The 25,236-nt window shown below is 37.8% G+C and overlaps 1 protein-coding gene across 3 annotated transcripts in view; it reads right to left on the reverse strand.

Annotated features, from left to right (window-relative positions):
- Positions 1–519: 519 nt before the first annotated feature.
- ncoa1 (nuclear receptor coactivator 1) overlaps positions 520–25,236 on the reverse strand; it is a 159,222-nt gene continuing 134,505 nt past the window's right edge. For all 3 annotated transcript variants that reach the window (XM_042094295.1, XM_042094296.1, XM_042094294.1), the window contains exons 16-20: positions 10,788–10,883; positions 10,286–10,667; positions 9,975–10,149; positions 6,641–6,827; positions 520–6,143 (exon numbers count right to left, since the gene is read on the reverse strand). In XM_042094295.1, the coding sequence (XP_041950229.1) occupies positions 5,976–6,143; positions 6,641–6,827; positions 9,975–10,149; positions 10,286–10,667; positions 10,788–10,883 (1,008 nt within the window). In that variant the 3' untranslated portion in view covers positions 520–5,975. The remainder of the gene's footprint in view (positions 6,144–6,640; positions 6,828–9,974; positions 10,150–10,285; positions 10,668–10,787; positions 10,884–25,236) is intronic.

Consider the following 25,236-nt stretch of genomic DNA (forward strand, 5'->3'; position numbering starts at 1 on the left):
AATATCACCATCCGGCCCTCTGTTTGATCCTTTGGAGAAGCAGAGGTATCAGTGGAACCTGAGGAAATGCATGTGGCCACTCCTGCCTATGGTGAAGTTATAATCAGACTTCAAGCAGTGCAAAGCAGATGCAGCAGTTGGGTATAAGTTAGAAAATGATTGCTTTTCAGCCACTTGATGCTCATTCTGATGTAGGCTATGACAATATAGTATACAGAAGAACTTGTTTTCTTTGCATTATTTGAGGTCTGAAAACACCGCATCTGTGTTATTTTGACACATATCTATGAATAGTAACATCAGAGAAACCGAGAGAAAATAATTTTGCAGTGGTCTCATTTTTTTCTAGAGCTATACAAATACATACACACATATACATACACACAAGCAAACAGACACAAACACATATACAAACATATGTACATACACACACACACACCAACATTGTCATCCGTCTGTCTGCCTCTTTTTGCAAATACACAAACACAACTGGCATGTACTGGATGATTTTTGTGGATATTGTTTTGAATGGTGCTTTTATTGCAATGTGTTGCATTCTCACATTCATGGATGTTATAGAGATTCTGTTAGTCAAAGCATCATCATTTCCTTCAAGGTCAGCATGTTCACCTTGGAAAAGCAACAAAAAGGCTATATGCACAAGGTGTGTATGTGTACATGAGTAAAATTGATCTATTTCAGTTTGAGTAGCCATATAATTCCATTACATGGACTTAAAAAATAAGACTGTTTCAGTAGATGAAAAACAGTTTTTTAGCCTTCAGGATAATCCCGCAGGTGCTGGACCCAGTATGTGACTGATTGTCTAAAACATCCAATGAAAATTAAGAATCTCCATGTGAGTCATGGAGAGAGAAACATGCAGTCTTTAAAAAAACAAACAAAAAAAACATCTTCATTCATATTGTCCCACGCAGCTGCACTGATGCCTTTCCAGAAGAAGTAACAAGTATGATATACAAAACTGGACAAAATGAGTAAAGTAATACACACAAACACACACACATATTCTTTATATTACTTTTACATGGAAAAAGTGGAACCTTGTTTCTAAGGAGCACTACCATTAAAATGGGAAGAGATAAGCATTCAACCCCTGGCTGACAAAAACAAGCTATAATTATGTGTAAGGCAACACATTAGTCAACATCTCAGGTTAAATGATACTCATGTTTTCAGACAGTGAAGATGTGATTTATACAACACCAAACCGATTGGAAACGGTATGCAATTAAATATTACTTGTTAATCTGTATGTCTGCCTGAAAGCACAATATGTCTCTTTCAATGCACATTTGTACACATCATTGTATACAACTCCTCCATTTATCTACATTATAAGACTTGCTTCATGGTAAAGTAGATAGTACATGACAATGAGGAATGTACTGAAAGGCTGAATCAGAAACACTACTAGTGGGACAGATTTGAGGGAAGAGGCAAGAAACACCTGAAGAATACATAGGCATAGTTTTCAGAGAATCTGCAGTGCAGAATACTGAGAAACCATGAGAATGTAACAGGACAAGTCTCTATTCATGTAAAGGGACTATGGCTAAGTTCTCTCTGATGAACCTGAGAATTGTAAGTTCTATTGTCTTACTGATTATTAAGTATTTAAAACATACATTAAATTACATCTATGGGATTTCTTTTCCACCATGATCTAGAACTGTTTTTTTTTTACAACCAATGGCCCCTCAACATTATTATCTGATATAAAGTGCAAAACTAGATTGTATTTCTTGCAAATTCCTGGATATTACCGAGTACAAAATTTATGCAAAATACAGCAATTATGTTTTACAAAGGTTGATATAAGAAAATTGTCATTATAGTACTTTATCATTGAAGAGTGAGAAGTCCTCTATGAAAAAAAATAAATAAAAACACACACACACACACACACACACACACGAGGCACTTCAAATTTGGTGTAAAGAACTGACGAACAATTTCTAAAAATAATGATATTAACTGTCAATTACTAATCTTAAGAATTAAATAAGAATAAAGTGTCAAAAGAAATGCTTTGTTGAAGGTGCATAGCATAGATTTCACTTTTTGTAAACCATTAGTTAAATTTCTGCCCAGTAAACATGACATGTTGGCTTGAAAAAAGGGTGAAAAAAGGGGCTTACAGAGACAGTGAGAGGCAAAGTCCAGTATGTCAGCAGGACAAATAGGAAGGGGAAATGTACTTTGCCATATTGTATGGAATTTACTAAGCTCCACTTCACTTCATTAAGTAAACAGCGCTCATCACCACCCGTCCCCACCTCCTTTACAATGCAAATTGTGTGCCCACAGCTGAAACACAAGCATAATTGAATGGATGTAACCGATTGCAACATTAAAAAGAATCAAAGTTTAGCGATCGTCCATGATAAGAAGTTGTCAACGAGCAGTGACATACAGAATAGGCCTAGTAGTTCTACTAATCCACTTAAAAAAATACTTGAACTATTTACTGCACGTAGGCTATGACGCTAGTTTAGCAGATTGGGAAGTGGATGTTGTGAAGTGAAGTGAAAATATGATATTAGAAAGGCAAACAAAAGTTAAGGTTTATTTTGACATAGTACAATGAAGAAAAGTGATGCCCTGAATACTGTCTCTGAAAGTTTCTCTAATTGACGCATTTAACAGCAATTTGGATTACACCTGCTTTTAACAGAAACAGGCGGTAATTTGGCGGTCATTTTTAAAACATCTAGGCCCAAGTCTACAATGGACAGGCCAATCGGGCTCATACATAGCAGAGAGGGTGAGAGGCAACTATGTCCAGTATGTCAGCAGGAAATGTTAGGAGAATGCAGAGAAATGAAAACAAGTCTACAATGCAAAAGCTGGACAATAGTAGTGTATATCCATGTAGGGTAAAGGACAGTTGTCAAAGGAAATCAATCCTAAATTTGTCTCATCCAGAAATATGAGGCTTGCATATGGCATGAGGCTTTGAACATCATGAAGCTTTGGTCTTTACTTCTCAAACAGCACTGGCTCATGGAAAGACATACCAGGTAACCAATAACAGTTTGCTAAAGCACGTGGTAGTGTTCTGTAAAAAAAAAAAACAAAACAAGGTTCCACCTTTTCATATTTGTTTAAGCTTTCACAACAGAGAAATTAAATAATATGGCCTTTTAAAATTAACCCGTACAAAAGCCAGTCCTTGCTGCTCTTCTCTCAGCAATATCACATTCAGCAGTCGCTTAAACCATTCTCTCATGTGTAGAGCAATCTGATCACCCACAGGAAAAATGTAGGCAGTTTGAAAAAAAAAAAACGAAAAAAAAAAAAAAAACAACAACTGGACATCCAATTATAACATCAGATATACAGTATCTATTTCTCTCCCACACAGACAGACAACAAACACACAACTAAAAACAAACACAAGAGAATAAAAGAAAAATGGAAGTGAGTTATGACCACAAACTTGAAGCACTACATACAATTGATTCTTAACAGATATATACTCACATCATCTGTTATATACATGCTAACTGGTTGAGCAAAGTTTCAAATTTCTTTGTATGTCTGTGCTGTACTGAATGCAAACCATCGCCACTGAATCACTTGCATGATAGACTAAATCATTGTTAACAGGAATAGTAAAACAGTGCTAGATATTTGGCATAAACCTATGTCCAATACAGTGGGAAAAGGGGGCTTGTTACCAGACTAAAATGGATAAATCCAATCAACAACTACACAAGATGTAATCATATCAACTCTCAAAACAGGAAAGCCAGTTCCCAGAGAGGCACAGCAGAAATGTTACAACCCCATCTTAGCAACATTTAAAAAATGTTTTAAAGGTAACATCAGTTGGTCAACAAACAAGCAAAACACTAGTCACAAGCATTCTGTTAATTTTTGTGGCTTCCTTTTTTATGTGTGTATATTTATCCATCTATTAATCTTTGAAAAATCATAGGTTAATTATTCAGTTAAAAACAGGCTCAGGAACCCACTGACTTCACCATTTCTTGGAAAGATAAACAAAACAAAAACACAATAGTGTTTATACAGTATACTGTATGACATTCCTCCTGTCCATCTTGCAAAATTCTTGCTATTACGCATTAGCAACGAACCATTTCCAGACCTGAACAAATGTATCTCATATCCACAAATTCAAACAAGTTCTCATCTCCCTTACAAAAAAAAAAAAACGAAAAAAAAAAAAAACACATAATTAAACACACAAAACGGACAGGAAGACATTCAGCTTTTCCAGACATGTCTTAACGTAACCAAAATGACCAAGTCCATACCAAACTGTTATCCAATTGCAAAGAGGATGTCTTGTGGAATGGCAGAAGAGAGGGCCTCTGAGCCAGTCTTTGAATACACAGCATAGAAATAAATGCAAACACGCACACATGCACACACACACACGTACACACACCAAAAGCCATACACATCCTCAACATTGACTAAATTTGAGTAGTATAAAAAAATAAGTTGATCTGCCATCCTAGAGTAACATTTGCACATTTTGTGAAGAAACTGGTATGCAGAAATAGACATTGATAGGAACGGCTTTCCCCTTGAACATTTAATTCCTCTGGGTCAAATACTGATACACCACAATGAACAAGATTATTTAAGGAATCTGTTGTCTAAACCCTGTCTAAGGTTGTCTAAGGTTATTGCTTGGTAAGATGCACTGTTTCTCCCAGCCTTGAGGTATGTGAAAATATTGTACTAATTGGAATTGTGGATCCTTAGAAGCGGAATAATATAGAGAAAAAAATGTAGTGCTGATAGACAGTGTCTGACTGAAGCACAGTAGTCACATGAGCAGTCAAAATCTGTAGTGTGCAGCCTTTAGTGGGATGACCAGTGATATTATCACATCTGATCCAGAGAAAATGAACTGTATGTATGTTTTACACTTGGGAATATAGTATTTGGTGCATCACATTGATGCATATTTCCTTGAGATGCTTTAAAGGACTGAAGGTGAATTGTAACATTTACTTAACACACTTGATTAGATATATTTCCATATTCTGATTACATTATCTTTTTTTTTATCTGAATATCGTCTGACAAGATTTAGTTAAGTTACATTTCCATACATTTCCATACTTTTTTTCTCTGTGTAAAACATAACTTCATTGAGGGGAAATCATAAATTTGACATAACAAAAGCACATGTCCCATTTATAGCATAGAAAACCTGATTTAAGAAATCCACAATATTGATGGTTTAAAAGTGACAGTTGTTTTAAGGTAGGTAGGTAAAAAGAGAATGTCTTTGCCTGTGCTGTACAACAATGCCAACCTGCACTGAGAGGCCAACAGGAGCCTGCAAAGCTCTTCTTCACAGCTGCTGAGGGGTGGGGGCACTCTCCCAGGAAAAGTCATAGACTTTTAAAACCAGTGCAGTATCCCATCCTTATGAAAATTGTTCTGCCATTGACAACAGACAGATATGAATTAAACAGCCCTAAAATAATATTAAAATTAAACTGGGAAAATCCCATCAGGCACTGCAGAGGAGAGCCATGTGTCACAGATCCAGCTGAAACTAAGCCTTCAATGCATGAGAAATTAACACAATCCCCAAGAATTGGCCAAAGCCATCGTTCATGAATCCTCCTAGAAAATGGCCAAAGTTTTCAATAATGACCCATCTGGATTCAGATGCTACCCTGGTCCCCAAGTAGTACCACTCAGACATTGACTGAGAAGGCAGAACTAAGGAGAGGTAGCAGGTCCCTCAAACATAAAGCTGGTCTGTAATTGGATCTTCCTCCACAGAGAAACTGATTTTGAAGTTGGGCTCAAAGATACCCTTACTGCCAAGGGAACCTCCCCTTAGCATAACCCCACACTCAGTAATCCTGCTGGTACACTGTAAAAGGAATCAAAGGTGAGGAAGATATATCTCTGTGTTGAGAGGCTCCTCTACCATATCCTCAATGATAGTGCTGGAGTCACTCTGTCAGGAGCTGCTGTAGGAGACTCTTCTGCTGTGTCTGGGCTGATTGGGCTCCACTCTGCCCTTTATGGATTCCCATAGGACCTGGCTGGCTGAGATAGGATTCACTTCCTACCAGATTTACTGTGCACTGAACATCAGCAAACACCTGGACTTGCTGTACCTAAAGGGAAAAAATATGAACATGCAGCATCAGTCAATAAGTCCAATATACCCAATAACTCAATAAGTCCATGGTTTTACAGTCAGTGCGGTTACATGCAAACAAACAATCAGATTTCAGTCCGGTTATACTCTGATGCCTAAATGTTACGTAAACTGAGTACTCCGGTTACAATCTAATTTTATGAAATCAGAGAAGATAACCTGGAGTATTTGATTTTGATCTGATTAAATATGGCGTCTTATGTGATTAAATACTCCAATTAGCCTACAGTTGGACTTTATCACATTCCATACCGCATGGACGCTATTCTCAAATAGGATTTTTACTTGTTCATTTAGTGTGTAAACTAGAATATTACAATTTTTGATAATACTCCAATTGGTGCTTTAATCAGATTGTTCTGCACACGTAACCACGCTGAATATTCAACATAGTCAGCATTACATTGAAATCTCCAGCAACATGATTTGTTTCCTTTTTCCTATTTCCTTTACCTGATCATTACATATGGAGCTGACACTGCAGAGGTTGTTGTTGCCCATAGCAACAGGAGGACCCATTGGAGGTATTGATCCAACAGCTTCCGAGGCACCAGCCATGGACACAGTTATACTCATGTTATTGTATAGACCCTGCTGTCCAAAAGCCTGGGGGGCATTCTGTCCAGCCTGGTTAAACAGACTTGGAAAATAGAAATACTTAACAAAAAAATAACATAACAAATTAATAACAGCTGGCATTCCATGTAACAGTGCCATGTTATCAGGTCAAGCATAGCCTAGAAATCTAGACGCACCCTAGCGGCAGCAAATTACATTTGCTTCCAGGGCTAGTCTAGCAACTCTCCGTTGGCTTGTGAGCTCGGAAAATTAAACTTCTATCAGGCCAATCAAAACGTGTATAGAGTCGTTAGGCGGGCTTAACATAATGATTGATGGTTTGGCTTGAATTCCCTGCTACTTGAAAACAAAGAATTTGGATGTTGCTGTTGGCGAACAGTGTGACACGAGTTAAGCTTTTTTTAAGTTTGAACTAGCCCACTAGCTCCACTGGTGGGAAAACGCATGGGACTCATAGCGCTGTCCAATTGCGTGCAGAGGGAATTTGAAAGACAACCGATTATCCCGCCCCTCGGACTGAGCACTGCGAACGGTGAGTGCCCAGACCCTACATTTTAATGTGGGTCTGGCTCGTCAGGCTAGGCAAGCAGTGCTTAACCAGTTAAAGTAAAGTAAAATCTCAGAATAATGTTATGTACCATAAAGGATCTAATAATGTCTGTTTGCAGTCATCTTTTTGCATTCGCTTTGACTGTAATTTCATCTGGTCTGGAATCCCTAATAAGATACTCCACAGGCTCCAACTCATTCAGAATTCTGCAGCGAGGATTATAACATGCTCCAAATCCACTAGCCATGTAACACCATTGCTTATGCAACTGCACTGGCTTCCAGTTGCCTACAGAATACGTTTCAAAGTCCTCCTGGCATACAAGGCCCTACACAATTATACCCCCACCTACCTCACTGACCTAATGAAAGTTTACACCCCTGCACACTCACTGAGATCCTCCTCAGCAGGCCTACTGTATGTCCCTAGTGTGAACCTTTAGCACCCTGGGAGAGAGGGCTTTCAGCTACATCGGCTCCAAGCTGTGGAATTCACTGCCAGACTACATCATTGTGACTCAATTACTGACTTTAAAAACAGACTTAAAATATATCTCTTCAAGATGGCTTATGGTCTGACTGACTGACTTTTATTTTTATTTTTATGAGATGACTAATTTTAACAACCTTTTTTGTTTGTGAAGTGACCTTGGGTGTCATGAAAGGTGCTTTAAATAAAATGTATTACTATTACAGTGCATGAAAATGCTGATATCCGAAGTCTTCTTCTTATTACAGTGCATGAAAATGCACTACTGTTTTTCCTAAGCTTCTTATTACAGTGCATAAAAATGCACTGTACTGTTCTTCTTAAGCTTCTTATTACAGTGCATAAAAATGCACTGTACTGTTCTTCCTAGGCTTCTTATTCTTCTGCTTCTTCTTCTAACGCAGTTAATGCAGCTTCAACCGTTTAAAGGTGCTCTACAGTAAGCGATGCCACGCGTTTTTTAGGCTAAAACATTTTATGTCACTTACTGCAAACATCACCTAACCAAGCGCTAGCTGTCTGTGTCCTGAATACACTGTAAAAAATAGCGATCTCTGTGGACAAACCAGGCTCCAAGAATGGCAACAAAAACAACCTGGGCAAACCTAGCCCATGAAAACATAACAAACTGTTCCAGCAAATGACGAGACGAGATGCGCGTTTAGAAGAGTTTCAATTGCACGGGAGCAGCACGGGAGGGAGGGGGAGGAAGTAGCGAGCTAGCTCTCTGTTCTGTTTGAAAGTCAACAAAAGTGATGTTGCCCAGCATCGCTTAGAGCACCTTTAATGTAGAAACTTCATTCAAACTGCGTTGCGTAGGTCTTACTTGTGACATCCGGCCTTTGTATTTTTCATCTTTGTCATCTTCCTAATAAAACCAAGGCCGTTAAATTTCAAAGATATTGGTCTGTAAGTTCGTTGATGGGGATGGAGTTCGCTAAATATTTTAGAAAGGAAACTGATAAGTCATACAAGTGTATTATTCCTACAAAACAACTAGATACAATGTAGACCATGTGGTGTCACTGTTTCAGTGAGTAAAGATTCATTTTGGAATTTCAGACGACACATTTCGAGGAAACATGAGAGAAAAAAACGTGAGCAATTTGAATATGCTTCATATGAAGTAGAAGGCTGAAAGTAAAACTTGGATGCTAAGCCTGTATTATTTAGGCAATTAATCCCCCTGATCCCTTTAGTTTTACGCTTATGTGTATTGACGTTACCAAGCTTGTTCGTTGATGCACTATCGGTGTTGCATTTTAAGAAGATAAATGTTCTATGAGTGAACAATAATATATATATAATATTTTCCTTGCGGACAAAGTGCAGAAACATGCTCCTGGTTGCCGGAGTTTTTGACACCAGCTTCCAAAGGACTGATATTCTGCGCGAATTGGATTTGACCAAACAATGAAGAAAAACTTTGGAATATGTTGGCTAATTCATTACTGGCATTAGGTTATTGCATTTGTTGTCAATTAACTGTGCTGGTGTAGCAAATAGTAGGCTATGGTTTTTGTTTTGTGATGGTTGTTGCTGTAAGGAAGTTGTCAGCAAGAATGTCTTGTCTGTGAGTATTTTGCTGCATTTTAAGAATGCTGCCTGATGTGAGTAGGTCAGTTGTTGCTTTAAGGATGTTGTCTTATGTGTGAGTTGGTGGTTCAATTGCTGCTCTCTGTAAGGACGCTGCTGGTGTGAGTAGGCCTGTTTGGTGTTCAGCTGTTGCTGTAGGGCCTACCAACGTTGCAGTATGAGTAGGCCTATCTGGTGGTTCAATTGTAGGCCTATGTTACCTTGGAAGGGGGGCCCACAGAAAATGTAGCCTAGGGGCCCATGACCACCTTAATCCGCCCCTGCTGCTCTCCCATGCCCCACATCCAAGGCTGAAGTGCCCTGCTCCCCGAGCGCCGCTGTAGCAGGCAGCTCACTGCTCTGGGTTAGTGTGTGCTTCACCTCACTGTGTGTTCACTGTGTGCGCTGTGTGTTTTTCACTAATTCACAGATTGGGTTAAATGCAGAGACCAAATTTCCCTCACAGGATCACTTATTAAAAGGACCAGGTGAGGGGAAAATGTCAGTATGTTGTATGTGGGTTGGTTCATAATTTAAATTCCATCATACTGCAGACATGCCAGGCTTGTCTATAAGAAAAGCTTGATTCAATACCTGTTACTGCCTATTGCAGCTTGCTGCCAATTCTTATTAATGTCAGGTGACTGGTATATAGTTGACTGTGGGGCCTGTTGCAACAAAGCATTCTGTGAGGTATTCTGTGGTGACAGAAGATGGCTGGTTGGACTAAGTTCAGGTAGGAAAGATGAGTCTCCTGGTTGAAGTATGCCTAAAAGCAAAACAGAAAAGCAAAAATCAGCAGGACTTGGAACATAGCACCATTTTTGTAATCAATTAACAAAGCAAAAAATAAAATAAATAATGTGAAGAAAGTTCATTTGGTCCTTCAAGCAGCTGAAACATACCGTATTGTCCAGGGGAATTTACTACTGCTCCAAACTGCCCTTGCACAGTTCCAATCATACTCTGATTCTCCAAGGTCACCCTTCCAGGAAGCTTTAAGTCCAGAGGCCCTCCCATCTGATTGAAATGACTGGGAGAGGTGGGGGTGGTACTTGATGCAGTGCTATATCTAGTTAAGTAACCAAACTGCTGATGTTGGCTCTGCGCTTGGCCCTGGGCTGGCCCTTGCTGCTGAAGACTTTTAGGTACTTGATGGACCCCCAGTCCTGGGGCCATGCTCTGGCTCATCATTATGACTTTCTGCTGGAGAATCTGTCGTTGTCTGTGCTGGAAGCTGTAGAGCTCCCTTTGCCGCTGAGCCAGCATTTGAGCATTCAGTGGAGGCTGTTGGAGTAATAATTTACAGGGTAACATATACACACACACATGGCCACATATACAGGCATACATATAGAGTTAAAAAAACAATTACATCTCAAATCAAAAGTCACACAGATGACATACCTGTGATGGCAGTTGCGGTGGTTGCAAACCTGATTGATGTAGTCCCACAGAAATATGCCCTCCCTGTGAAAACTGTCCTATAGCCATAAGGCGATTCTGGAGACACAGGGACATATATGTTTCACTGATTAGGGATGCTTTCTTGAAAACATAATTGTCTACCCATGGCCCTATTTTCGTTCATTTAAACCACTAGTGTAGTGCCCGTTCAAACATGCAATTTCCTGTAGAAAACCCATAGACCAATTGCAAGCCCACAGGTAGGCCTGCTTTAAAAATAGGATGATGGGGGAAAAAACATCATTCCAGCTAAGCATTCAATAATGAATATTGCATATTATATTATAATACATAATGTGCAGTGAACAGAATTTAGGCATGGCTCCATGTACCATTTTTTACAAATCAAAATGATATAAGCTTAACAGCTATTTTCAGTTAAGGCAAAGTTGGGCAAACTACGGCCCACAGACTGGATCCGGCCCGCCACGCACCTTAATCCGGCCCGCCGAGCATTTTCTGCGATACACGACATTGTGGTTAGCTTTACTGCAAACTATGTCAACGTCAAAACAGCATGTTAGAGACGATACTTTTTAGGTCTTCTCTCAATCTTCATTGCAGCAGATCTAACTTGAACGTTATGCCACTCCATTTATTTGGGAACGCGTCTGAGTGAGCATAGGTTGAGGATGGAGGATGAAAGGATGAGTATGATGCCCACCAGTTAAGAAAGACCCAGGCCAGAGAACAAAAAGAAAATGATAAAAAGAAAGCAAAAGAGCATGAATCATACAAGGCTGTCACTTTTGACCTGGAACAAGTGTTGACCACTCCCTGGAGCAACGTACTGTAAGTAGCCTGTTCTACTCACGCAAGCTAAGTACGTACAACCTCACTGTGTATGAATTAGACAGTAAAGATGTCGAGTGTTACATGTGGCATGAGGGGGAAGGCAGCCGTGGATCTTCAGAGATAGCACATGTGTTTACAAGAACTTAGTCCACATGTAAAACATGCAGTTCTTTATTCAGATACTTGTGGTAGACAGAACAGGAATGCTGCCTTTAGCACGATGTGCCTGTGTGCTGTCAGCTCACTGCCCCTCTCCACTATTGACCATAAATACATGGAGTCTGGTCACAGCCAGATGGAGTGTGATGGTGTGCATGCTGCAGTGGAAACTGCAAGAAAAAAAAGTTTCTATCTAGTCCCCTGATGGCTACTACACACTTGTGAGAATGGCAAGAAAGAACGACCCATACAGTGTAAATGAACTTGGACACAAAGACTTTCTGGACTTCAAGTCCCTCTCCAACCACATACTCAAAAACAGTACAAAAGATGAGGAGGGACAATCAGTTCATTGGCAGAAGATTAAATGGTTCCGCTACACGAAAGATGAACCAAAAACAATCTTCTTTAAAGTATGATTTCACTGCCCCAACCTTCCGAAAACTGACGGTGGCACAACAGGCAACAAGAGGCACCAGAACCACACACCCCAGCTCAATGTATGAAAGTCCTCCAGGGATCAGTGTCTTAAAGAAAAAAGACCTGCTACTCACCCTGTGCACCAATGGGAGTATTCCTCACTGTTATGCAGAGTTCTATAACACTTTGACAGTGGGCAGTGAGTGAACAGATAAGTGAACTTAAAAGTGAAATGCGTAATAAACAAGAGAACTGAAATTAAACTGTTTGAAATTAAATGTTAAACTGTTTGAAATGAAATATATTAATGCAAACTCATAAATAAAAATTTAAATTAAACTGTTTGAAATTAAATGTTACACTGTTTGAAATGACGAAATGAAATGACTTTGTATACAGTATTTTAAATAAAATGAAAAGTTATGAAGTTAGAGTGTTTTTAACCAGTGTTTTGACCAATACTTTCTGCATTGATCAGCAGATACGCCCTATTTTTCTTTAGAAGAATTGGAAATGTTTGGTGCCAAAAAGGCGTATTTGATGTTTTTGCCATATTTCAAGATTTTACAAGGTTTTAGAATATGTTCATCGTGTTAATATGCCATAATATGTTCACTTAAGTACTTACTCATAAAAGTTTGTATGTGGTTGCAATGTTGTGGTTGAAGGTTAATACAGTTGAGTGAAGTGTGGTCAAAATTTTGTTTTGACTCTCCTGTAAAGTTTGTCAAATGCCAACCTCTGGTTCCAAGCCCTCGATATATATAAATATATATATATATACGTATGTATATAATTGCAATTTTTTTTGCCTTTCCATTTGCCAATTCATTTGGTAAATCGTTTGGAAAAGAATGTCTTACAAGAACGTTGATGAAACTTTGTAACGAACCAAGCACTGAATCATGTAACAAACTCTTAGAATCCAGCTGTCACGAGCACCTTCTTCTAAACTCAAAGGAGACGGTTGCTAAAATATCTTTTAGTTTTATAAAGGAGCTTTGCTATAAAGGAGCGCTGCCATTATGGATATTTTACGTAATGCTGTACTGTCACTGGCTGGTGACTTAGTTGGCGCTACGGTGAAGTATGGCATGGCATTAAACAGACTGGTTGAAATCCGAAGTGAGCTAGCCTACGGGAAGCAAACCTTGGACAGAATTTCCGAGCACATTTAGATCGGGCAGAAGTTGCTTTGCTCCAGCGTTTCCCTAACATGAAGGTAGAGATAAGGTGCCAGATACTCATCGGGGTGCCTAGAAAGAAAATCATAAGTGACTTTGGCGTACCACTGAAAACACTCCAACGCTGGATTGTAGGGCTGGAACGATTAGTCAACGTAATCAACTACATAAATTCGTTGACGTAAATAATTTCGGTCAACTATTTGCAATGTAGCACCCCATGATGATTTACATCCCAATTTAAACCAAAGATTCCAGAAATCACTTTGAGAGATGTATCCAGGGCTGTAGGTAGACCTACACATATTTGTTACACGACACTTGTTTGTTTGAAGTGCATGTATAGGGTATGTGAGAGGGGAATCGATGCGCTTTGATTCCAACTTGGTAGTTGTAGTCTATGCGATTAAAAAGCATGCCCACTTGTGTGTAGCAGCCTATCCAAACAATCATCGGCCTTGTTGCGTTTTGTGTCCACTCTGGTGTCTACGGGGCTCCCGTAACACAGTAGAGATCGCTACTCCTGTTAGTGTGGGTGCGCTCGTCTTTGGACTGTGAGGATTTCACAGGGTAAAAGAGGAGGTATGCGTTTTGTCTACACTGGTGTATAAAGGTGCTCCATTTAACACAGATAATATCACAGGGTAAAAGAGGTGTGTTTCTAATGCGAGGGCCCCTTTTCAACGGGTTTAGGATGTACGAGAGGGTTGACTTGATTGAGAGGCTTTCTCTATCTGAATCAAATTCCCTAATTTGGGGTTTGGGGGCTAAGGAAGGTGGACTACTTCAGAGTCGCTTTCTATCTCGTAGTCACTGTTCCCTATTCCCTTGATTTGTACTTCAAAATGTGGTTAACTTCACTAAAAGAGAAAGAAGCTGTATTTGCAAAAGTTGTTTGTAATCATGATCTGAGAGAGGTCAAAAGCTCACTACAGACGTTTGTCTGCCAGTCCAGATCTGAGAGAAAATCAACTACCCTATTTTTAAGGGAATCTTGTCAAAATTAAATTTAAGCTTTTTTAATGACAGTTCTTGTAACATATAAAAACTTCAATTGACCACCACGGATCTTTAACCTTTTAGGTTCTATCCCTAAATACACTTGTATTTATCAGACAGATTTCTGTATCCTCGCTTGGGTGTGTGATGTGCATTTAGACCACAATGGGTCCTAGACCTTAGTTTCACAAACAATAAATTTGCTAACAAAGCCTATTTGTTTTTTTGTCTGCCCTGGAGCATAGGACTTCTCTTCCTAAATGCCTGGCTGAGTTCACTACTCCTGTGTATGTCAGTGCATGCACAGTATATTTTTTGCCCATATACAGTGTCTTAGAAAGTAGCCCTCAAACGGACACCTACTCACCCGGAGCGGAGTCAAGTCTTTAGGGCGTAGCCCCTGTTGCAAGGCGTCCGGGGTTCTCAGCAACACAGGAGAGGCCGAAAAATACGAGAAAACGCTAGACGGTCTTTTTACAAACCTCTAACCAAAGGTTAGGATTTTGACTTTTATTAAGTATAGATAAACAATACAAAGAAAGAAAAATGTCTCTACGGCTCGATCCGAAGAAAAATGAAAAGGAAAAAGAAGAACCCTGATGAAAGGGCCGTTCTCTTTTTATACCCACCTCGATCAGGCTGAACATGTCCAAGTTTGGTCATATTCTGTCTTGCCATGAAGTAATGGTTCTGCTTTTTTTGTTTTTCTAGTTGCCAGTCAACTTTTTTTGCTGACAAACAGTTTCTTACAGCTAGTACATTATGTTCTTACATTTTGTTTAAAGCACATTTCATTTAGCATAACACACTTTAAATCTAACACAACCTTTTTATATCTAAGCAAACACATTTTATGTTTCAAGTAAATATTCCTTAAGTCTGAGCAACACTTTACGTTTTATAAACAAACCTTCTTTTATGTTTAAGAAAAACACTCTCTAAATTTAATCATAACAGGTTATTCTAGCAAAAACAATTTATGCTTTTAATTAAGAAAACACTTCAATTCTAAGCTTCTAAGTTTTTAAACATTTTAAGTCTAACTTTTTTCACACTGGTTGTCTATCATTACCTTGCAGCATTTGCACATTTTAATTTGTTTTGGAGCAAGCGGGATTTAAGCAGTTATATGACTAAAAATCTTTTAATAGTAAATTATGACTATCTAATTATGATCACGCTACAGCCTAGGCTACTCAAAATCCTACAACAGCTTGCAAATTATCCTCCTGAGCCCATCAAGTGTTTTGCCTAAAGCGAAAGTATCTTCCGACCGGGCTGAGGTGCATTCAGATCTCTGTAAACGTCTACAATCACCTTGTTCCTTTGCTTTTTTAAGTTTAAAATGAACTGAAAAACAGACACTACCATTCAGTTAAAACGTCAAAGAAAAAAAGTCCGCTGAGAATGTTTGCTTCTATCTGTCAAATTTGATCAGTTAATGGGCAATATAACACAGTCTCGCTTAGTGGGCCAAGTCCTTAATTAGCCTATACAAGAACACTAAAGGTTCCGAAAAAGAAAAAGAAAAATTCACGACACTTCCATTAGGGCTGTTTTAGCCAGACCTTCAGCTACTGTATGTACTGCACTGTAGAGTTCCTTAAAGGTTTATTAAGCATCTCTGCTTTGAGTTTAGAAGGTGCTCATGACAGCTGAATTCTAAGATGAACCATATCCGACCAATCAGAGCTTGGTGATTGTTTACCCACTGTGTGTTACAATGTTTTTAAGGCATTCTTTTCCATTTGTAAATCGCTTTTTAAAATGAGGCATTTATTGGTAATTTAATAAATGATTTCCAAATATTTTTTGTAAATCGTTGCTGTCGGGCGGAAACCTCGTATGTCCAAATCCATTCGCTTTCAGGAAATTGAAAACAACATTGTAATTTTTAAATAATTCAACATCATGTTGTCAAAGTTCGTATGATGACTTAACATATCATATACTTATAAATTTTATTATTTTAACTTTTTTTTTTTCAAAATCACATTTAAATGGATTTACGAGGATACGAGGATATTTCAAGCTACTTTTGACAATTTGTAACTTAGCTTGCTACATTTGTATGGGTGGTAGCTTCTGTGAAGTGAAGCTGAATTTATTGTAGAGTAGCTGGTAGCTTAGCTCACAAATCAAGTAGCACATATCACTGTTAAGGCGAGACATGGCAGGTGAAAATATCGTTTTTTTATGCACTGGTCAATTTCGAGATTTTAAGCTAGTATGTTACCATAGCATGTATTCTATCACACTACTACAATAAAAAAGTCCGATTTACACATTTAGGTGTTAATTAAGTGTGCATGCAAAGCAGCACACTTATTGTTCTTCTTAAGTTTTATTTTTCCCGTCTCCCTAATTTTTTGTCAGCTCTAGCGCCTAGGCCCTTTGAGACAGAGACACCGTTCCAACTTTAAAACGTCCGGTCAGTACCGGTGTAAGTTGGTCGTGAAGATGACGTCAGGTGGGCGTGTCGTTCGTCCGCCATATTGGATTGAACAGAAAGCGAAACTAAATTTTTACAGTTTACAGTATTAATATGAATAGGTGTTTCTGTAAACCTAGGGACAATAAACAGCTATCTCTGTTACAAAAACAAGCTGGTAATCGCTCATTGAAGAGGGAACTATGATAAAAAGATTTGTTTTCCTAAAAGCATGGAGTTGACTAATCAAGCAATGTCACGTTAATGTTAAATAGCCTACATCTGAACGCTAGGTGGCAATGTTGTATTACATTTCACTAGTGTACTTGAAATACGGTGTGAGCTTCACAAGTAAGGAAGGTGCAAATATTATGTAATTTATCATGGGAAATTATTGGAAATGTTATTTCTTGTTTATTCTAATTGCAAACCACACACATCCATTCGTAATCACACGTACACTTTTAATACCTTGAAAATACATTTATTTGATGTTGCCTAGCAACACAGCGTTCAGAGCAAAGATAGAACAGAGCTTCAGAGAGACACATTTTGAGTTCGTGGCCAAGTACCTGAAATATCGGTTTCCATGTGTATGTGCTGGATGGTGTGCTTCCTTTATGAAAGTAAGTGTTTTATAGTTACAGACATAACTAGAAAAGCATTTCCTGAAGGAAATACAGTGCATGAAAATGCAAAAATATGATGAGTTTATATGGTTAAATGATGTGCTTGGTAGATAAGGTTTAATATAGTTGGAATGACTGAACAGTTAAATAGGTTGATCATTTAAATGGTTAAATTATTTAAGTAGATAGTTGACGATAACTAACAGTTGGAATGGCTCCAATGTTTGCTAGCAGTTATGCTAACTATGTTAACAAAGATAATAATGTTAACCAAGTTACTATGCTAACTAACATGCTAACAATGTTAAAATGCTAACTATGCTAACCATGTGACTTAGCTAACCTAGCTAATATTTTTTAGTAGTTATACTAACTATGTTAACTAACGGTATGTTGACCGTTTAAAAGTTGAAGGTAAATAGTTTAAAAGTTGTTGACAGACTGGAAGTTTAATGAATAATATTCAATTAGTTTAATGGCTGTGTATAAGTAGATATTTGACGATAACTGAAAGTAGGAATGGCTCTAATGTTTGCTAGCAGTTATGCTAAGATTTTTAACTATGCTAACCATGCTACTTAGCTAACTTAGCTAACATTTTCTAGCAGTTTTGATAAACATGTATTATGATCGGCAATGTTAAGTCTATGGGGATTTTTTAAAATTTTTTCTTTAATAGTTTCAAAAGTATAAAAGTTTCAAAGTTGAAAAGACATAGCAACCCGATCTGTTTGAAGACCTACGTTACAAAGTTTGAATGAAGTTTCTAATTTAAACTGTTGAAGAGAAATTGCGTACGGAAAAAGTGGTAAGTGGAATAATAATAACTAGAAATGCAATTCCAAGGAATTACCAGTGCATGAAAATGCTAAAGTTGTGATGTAAAATATCATGTGTAGTTAAAACAGATAATACAGAGATGGTTACTACGGTGATGCTAGGATAGACATGGTGGTTGCATAGCTTAATAAAAGTTGATAGTTTAAAAGTAGACTGTTTAAAAGCTGAATGTAGATAGTTTAAAAGTTGTTGATAGACAGTAGATAGTTAGCTAGCTACTAGATAGACAGCTAGTTTAATAGATAGTTTAATGATAGTTTAAAAGTAGACCGTTTAAAAGTTGAAGGTAAATAGTTTAAAAGTTGTTGACAGACTGGAAGTTGAATGAATGTTGATATTCAAATAGTTTAATGGCTGTGTATAGGTAGATATTTGACGATAACTGAAAGTTGGAATGGCTCTAATGTTTGCTAGCAGTTATGCTAAGATTTTTAACTATGCTAACCATGCTACTTAATGTTTTATAGCAGTGCTAGCAATGCTAACCTGCTAACCATGCTACTTAGCTAATGTTTTCTAGTAGTTTAATGAATGTTGATATTCAAATAGTTTAATGGTGATAACTGAAAGTTGGAATGGCTCTAATGTTTACTAGTAGTTATGCTAAGATTTTTAATTCTGCTAAACATGCTACTTAGCTAATGTTTTATAGCAGTGCTAGCAATGCTAACATGCTAACCATGCTACTTAACTAACTTAACTAACATTTTCTAGCAGTTTTGCTAAACATGCTAACTATACTAGCAATGCTAACATGCTAACTATATTAACCATGTGACTTAGCTAACCAAGCTTATCATTTTAGTAGTTATGCTAACTATGCTAATTAACATGCTAACAATGCTAGCATGCTAACTATGTTAACCATGTTACTTAGCTAACTTAGCTAATCATTTTTAGCAGTTATGCTAACTATGCTAACTAAAATGCTAACTAGCATGCTAACTATATTAACCATGTTACTTAGCTAACTTAGCTAATCCTTTTTAGCAGTTTTGCTAACTAGCATGCTAACATGCTAACTATGTTACTTTAGCTAACCTAACTAATCATTTTTAACAGTTTTGCTAAAAATGCTAACTAATATGCTAACTATGCTAACCATGTTACTTTAGCTAACCTAACTAATCATTTTTAGCAGTTTTGCTAAAAATGCTAACTAGCATGCTAACCATGTGGACTTAGCTAACCTAGCTAATCATTTTTAGCAGTTTTGTTAAAAATGTTTTTGTTAACTATGCTAACTAGCTACAGTGGGTAGGAGTCATAGTTGATGAAAAGTGTTTACATAGTTGATGACAAGTTAAAAGTTCTTGATAGACAGCTAGTGAATGTATATAGTTTAAAAGTTGAATGTAGATAGTTTAAAAGTTGTTGATAGACAGCTAGTTTAATAGATAGATAGTTTAATGATAGTTTAAAAGTAGACCGTTTAAAAGTTGAATGTAAAAAGTTCAGTAGTTTAATGGGTTACATTGTTCAGGATTTTGGACATAAGACCTTATTTCCAAGTAAGCAAGTGTGATATTTATCAGTGGAGACCGTTTTCAGCACGTTTCATCCAGTCCTTCTAATTGCAGAGTTCGCAGGTGCTAGGCTAGCGCAAGTCAACGGTATGTGCTAGCCTGCCACTAAAGACAGTCTTACCCACTCCAAAGTACACCTGAGGCAAATTCCAGACAATCGATGTAAATGTCTGTGTTGATAGAATAGTGTAAGAAATACAACTACCCTTGCATCGCGTTGCAATAGTTATACTTTGGTCCCTAAAGTTGTTAGTAGTCATTTTGCAACTCAGCGGCGGACTGATATTACCAAGGCTACTACTAGGTATCCCCATTGGAGTGCGCTTTACTGTTTACTTTTCGGCGCAGTACTACTAACCGGAGCAAGTATAATTCCACCGCTGCTAAGAAACTAGTCCCTCAAAATGTAATGAGATCGTTGAAATGCAAGGATAGAATAACGTTAGAAATAACACTGTCAATACAGACATTTACATCGATAGTCTGGCGTTATAATTTATTTGCCTCGGGTGTACTTTGGAGTGGGTAAGACTGTCTTTAGTGGCAGGCTAGCACATACCGTTGACTTGCGCTAGCCTAGCACCTGCGAACTCTGCAATTAGAAGGACTGGATGAAACGTGTTGAAAACGGTCTCCACTGATAAATATCACAATTGCTTACTTGGAAATGAGGTCCTATGTCCAAAATCCTGAACCACCCCTTTAACAGTGGATTATTGTAGTGAGGACTTTTATTTTGAAACAGTTTTGGGCAGAGGAAACAGTTGAATAGGATGTGTAGTCTTAATTGACCCAGATTGTATGCTTAAAGCCTGAGGCTGCAGGTGGCCTGAACACCTGCCATAGGATTCTAATTGCTTAACGGCCGTATTATGATGTCACAATCGGCAATGTTAAGTCTATGGGGATTTTTAAAAAGTTTTTCTTTAATAGTTTAAAAAGTATAAAAGTTGAAAAGTTGAAAAGTCATACCAACCCGATCTGTTTGAAGACCTACGTTACAAAGTTTGAATGAAGTTTCAAAGTTAAACTGTTGAAGAGAAATTGCGTACGGAAAAAGTGGTAAGCGGAATAATAATAATAAGAAGTTGTTGAAGTTGCCTAGGAAGAACAGTACAGTGCATTTTCATGCACTGTAATAAGAAGTAGAAGTTGCCTAGGAAGAACAGTACAGTGCATTTTCATGCACTGTAATAAGAAAAAGAAGTTGTTGTTGCCTAGGAAGAACAGTACAGTGCATTTTCATGCACTGTAATAATAATAATAATTTGTCTAGGAAGAACAGTACAGTGCATTTTCATGCACTGTAATACTAATAATAAGTAGTTGCCTAGGAAGAACAGTACAGTGCATTTTCATGCACTGTAATAATAATAATAAGAAGAAGCCTAGGAAGAACAGTACTGTCATGCACTGTAATGAGTCATGTTGTAGTGGTCCACATAAATGTGACCCTTCTGTTATTAGAATGCTAAGCGGAGATTTAACATCATTCATTTCTTGTGTGGCTAGAAGCTGGCTAGCTATGTCATAGGGAGATGTTGCTGTAACGTTATGGGATTTATGTTGCTTAGCGTAATGCCATGGTCATTTGATATGAGATGCTTGTACTCGTAACTTCGTCACTCGTAACTTTAGGACTATTTTTTTTTACTAAGAGTAATTCAGGAAGCATTTTAGCCCTAAAAGTAGCGCCTGAGTCTGTGACAGCTTAAGCGAGGACTCCTAATAAGACCGATTCACAAACAATGTTTTGTGGTGGCATTTCACGTCGCGATGTTTTGAAATGCGTCTTAACAATCACGAAGGGAACAATTTTGCATTGTAGGCATAACTAAGGGATGCAGTAACACCACCAACAACAACCAAAACTAGCCTACTAGTTTACATGTACATTAAATGTAACGTTTCATTGTGAATCAAATTAAAAGATTCTCCTCTTTGCAAACGTTGGCATAGGCATATGGTGACAGATTAATTTAATAATGTTGCTGCGTGAATCGCGAATGAAGTGGCCACTTCTTAATGGGAGTCACTGTATGGAAGTAGGCTAAGTAAAATAGAGATGTTTAAAATAACATAAAGTTAGGATATGCCCACTTGACAACGGCAGAGATAACTGGCCTTTGGCCATAGCAACCATCCATTTAGAACGACTGGCCTTCATAGCAACCAAGGATCTTAGCTGTGATTCATGTAGCTACAGCATGCAATGTGATGCAAAGTATAGAAAGGTGATGAAATATACAGAGACAGGTCAAGAAATATAGTGCAATGTAGACAGTAGTATACAGTTGATTTACAGAAGGTGGTTTAGAGTAATATGAATTAAATATAAATATGTGCAGTGTATTAGCAGTTATCTCATACAATAAGTAGAATAATGTATGTAGTATTAACAGAATATAATAAAACAGAATAAATATGGATATTCAATATGACAAATATATAACAGATGTGTACATAACATACAGCTATGTGCAGTGTGGAAACAGTGTCATTGTAGTGCAGAAACAACATTATAAGAGTAGTAAGAATAAGTCTATGTGCAGGATGAATAGTATAAAGATCAGTAGAATAACTATGTATAAATGTAATTACAGTAGGCCTATGTACATTTGTAAATAAATAGAAAACTATGGGTGAGAGGGATAAATTAATTTTATTTAATCGTAAAAGTAAATTGCATTCAATTAAATTGCAATTGAAAATCTTTTCAGTAGGCTTTAATGTCACGCAAAAAGTACAACCAAAGCTGAGCTTGATCAACTAGAACGTCTAAAGAACCAGAAATTGAGTGTAGTTTTTTTGCTGGGTCCCAGGCCATGTTGGTCTGAGGGGAAATGAGAAAGCGGACAGTGCTGCTAAGCAAGCCCTCAATGAAGAAGTCACAGAATGTCAAATCCCTGCCCCAGACCTTAAACCTATACTGAACTCTTACATCTCAGATAAGTGGCAATCTGGGATTAATGTACCAACAACAAGCAAGGAATGTGAATTTTGGCACATTTTCATGATCCACTGGGTCGTTATGGGCCACACAAAATACAGTGTTGCTAAAATTACTCCTATTGTGGCTATTAGAGACATGCGTTCATGAGTATCCAGCTACATTCAATGAGTTAAGTAAAATACATTCACACATGCACAAAAACATCACTAATGTTGTGGACATTCCTTTATTCTGAGATACATCAATAGGCTCTCAAAACAATCCCAAACAGACATAAGGTCTTTATAGAGCAAATCCATATAGATTATTTGTCAAATAAACCAGTAAAACAGAATTAGGGGATGGAATATATAACATTCACACTCATAGCTCATATTTTTTAAATAAATCAGTGAAAAAGTATCCTGACAAACAAGCAGCATTTTAATGCCTTAGTCATATTTCATAATTTCATATTTTTCTCTGATAGCCCAGTTTGAGAGGTGCAAGACGCGTGACATTATTTATTTTTACTGCCAATCACTGCTGTTGTTTTATTTTATTGATTTGATTTTAGTCATAAAAGCTAAAGTCGAAGGCAGGCCACAGGTAAAATCCAACGAACTGCATTCACCCCGCAAGGCAATAGTTGTTATGGAGTTATATGCTCACGTTTCTTAGAGCCACTTAATAATCTAGCTGCTGCATTTTGAACTAGCTGAAGTCTGTTGAGAGTGGAGTGGGTCAGGCCTGCATATAGTGAATTACAATAATCTAGTCTAGATGTTATGAAAGCATGTATAAGAGTTTCAAGATCAGAGAAGGACAAAAAGGGCTTCAGTTTTGCAATGGTTCTTAACTGGAAAAAGCTGCCTTTGACCACACTATTTACTTGCTTATTAAAATTTAAAGAGGATTCAAAGAAAACCCCAAGATTCTTTACTTCACTGTGGCAGTTTGCAGAGAGAGGTCCTAGTGCATTTTTCAAGATAGAAACATCACTTGGAGGGCCAAAAATAATTATATCAGTTTTACTTTCGTTCAGTTGAAGACAATTTCTTGCCATCCAGCATTTGATGTCACTGAGACAGTTAAAAATATTCTCCAAGGAACAAATGCCATTAGTGTTAACAGGCAGGTAAAACTGAGTGTCATCTGCATAGCAGTGATACTGAATGTTATACTTTTTAAAAATTGAGCCAAGGGGTAGCATATAAAGAGAGAATAAAAGAGGGCCCAAAATGGAACCCTGAGGAACACCACACTTTATAAGGGCAGAGGAAGAGGAGAAATTGCCTAAACTAACTGAAAATCATCTATCACTAAGATAAGAAGATAACCATTGCAAAACAGAACCCTGGAGACCAACTTCATCCTCCAAGCGTTTTAATAGGATGTTATGGTCAATGGTGTCAAATGCTGCACTCAGATCAAGAAGCACCAAGAGGGAGTAAGATCCAGAATCAACTGCTAAGAGAATGTCGTTTTTGGACTTTAAGCAAGGCCGATTCAGTGCTGTGCAGAGATCTAAAACCTGATTGGAATTTATCACATATATTGAACTCACTCAGATAAGAAGAAACCTGAGAGAGGACAACCTTTTCTAGTATCTTTGACAGAAAAGGTAATTTAGAAATAGGCCTATAATTCTTCAGGTCACTGGGCTCAAGGTTAGGTTTCTTAAGTAAAGGTTGCACAATTGCACAATTGCTGAGGGGACCACTCCATTGGTTAGTGAGTGATTAATTATGGCCAATACAAGAGGGCAGATGATGGTAAAAACTTCTTTAAAAAGGCATGCAGGTAAAACATCTAAGTGGCAGGATGTAGATTTCATATGGGAGACCACCTTAGAAAGCTGGGAGGAAGATATAGCCTGAAACTGTTGGAGGCAGCTAGGTGAAAGTTCTATCACTGAGGGATCCGAATCTGGAGGTGAGATTTGAGATTTTATTTTGTCAATTTTATCGATGAAGAAGTTGAGGAACTTCTCACAGATTTCTGTTGAAGGGGCAAGAGTAGATGACGCAGAGGCAGGATTTATAATAGAGTTAATGGTATTAAATAAAACTTTTGGCCTATGAGCATTATTGTTGATAAGCTGAGCATAATACTCAACCTTTGCTGCCTTAACAGAGTTTTGGTAGGTCTTTAGAGAATCTCTGAAAAGGTCATAGAAGACCTGAAGCTTCTCTTTTTTCCATTTGCGCTCTGCTTTCCTGCAAGATTTTCTGACAGAACGGGTCGTGGCATTTAACCATGGAGTGGTGATCGTTTTGACACGCTTTTGTTTTAGTGGGGCAACACAGTCTAAGGTCTCAAGACAGGATGCATTAAAGAGAGTGACTAATTCTTCAATGTCAGAGCAGGTGGAAATAGCAACAGAGATAGTAGGTGAGGATGAAAGTATTAGAGAATGTTGTGGCTGTGGTGGAATTAATAGAACGGGCAAAGGAATAGGACTTAGGGGGAGA

This window comes from Alosa sapidissima, chromosome 6 (assembly GCF_018492685.1).
Source record: "Alosa sapidissima isolate fAloSap1 chromosome 6, fAloSap1.pri, whole genome shotgun sequence".
In the NCBI taxonomy this organism is placed as follows: Eukaryota; Metazoa; Chordata; class Actinopteri; order Clupeiformes; family Clupeidae; genus Alosa; species Alosa sapidissima.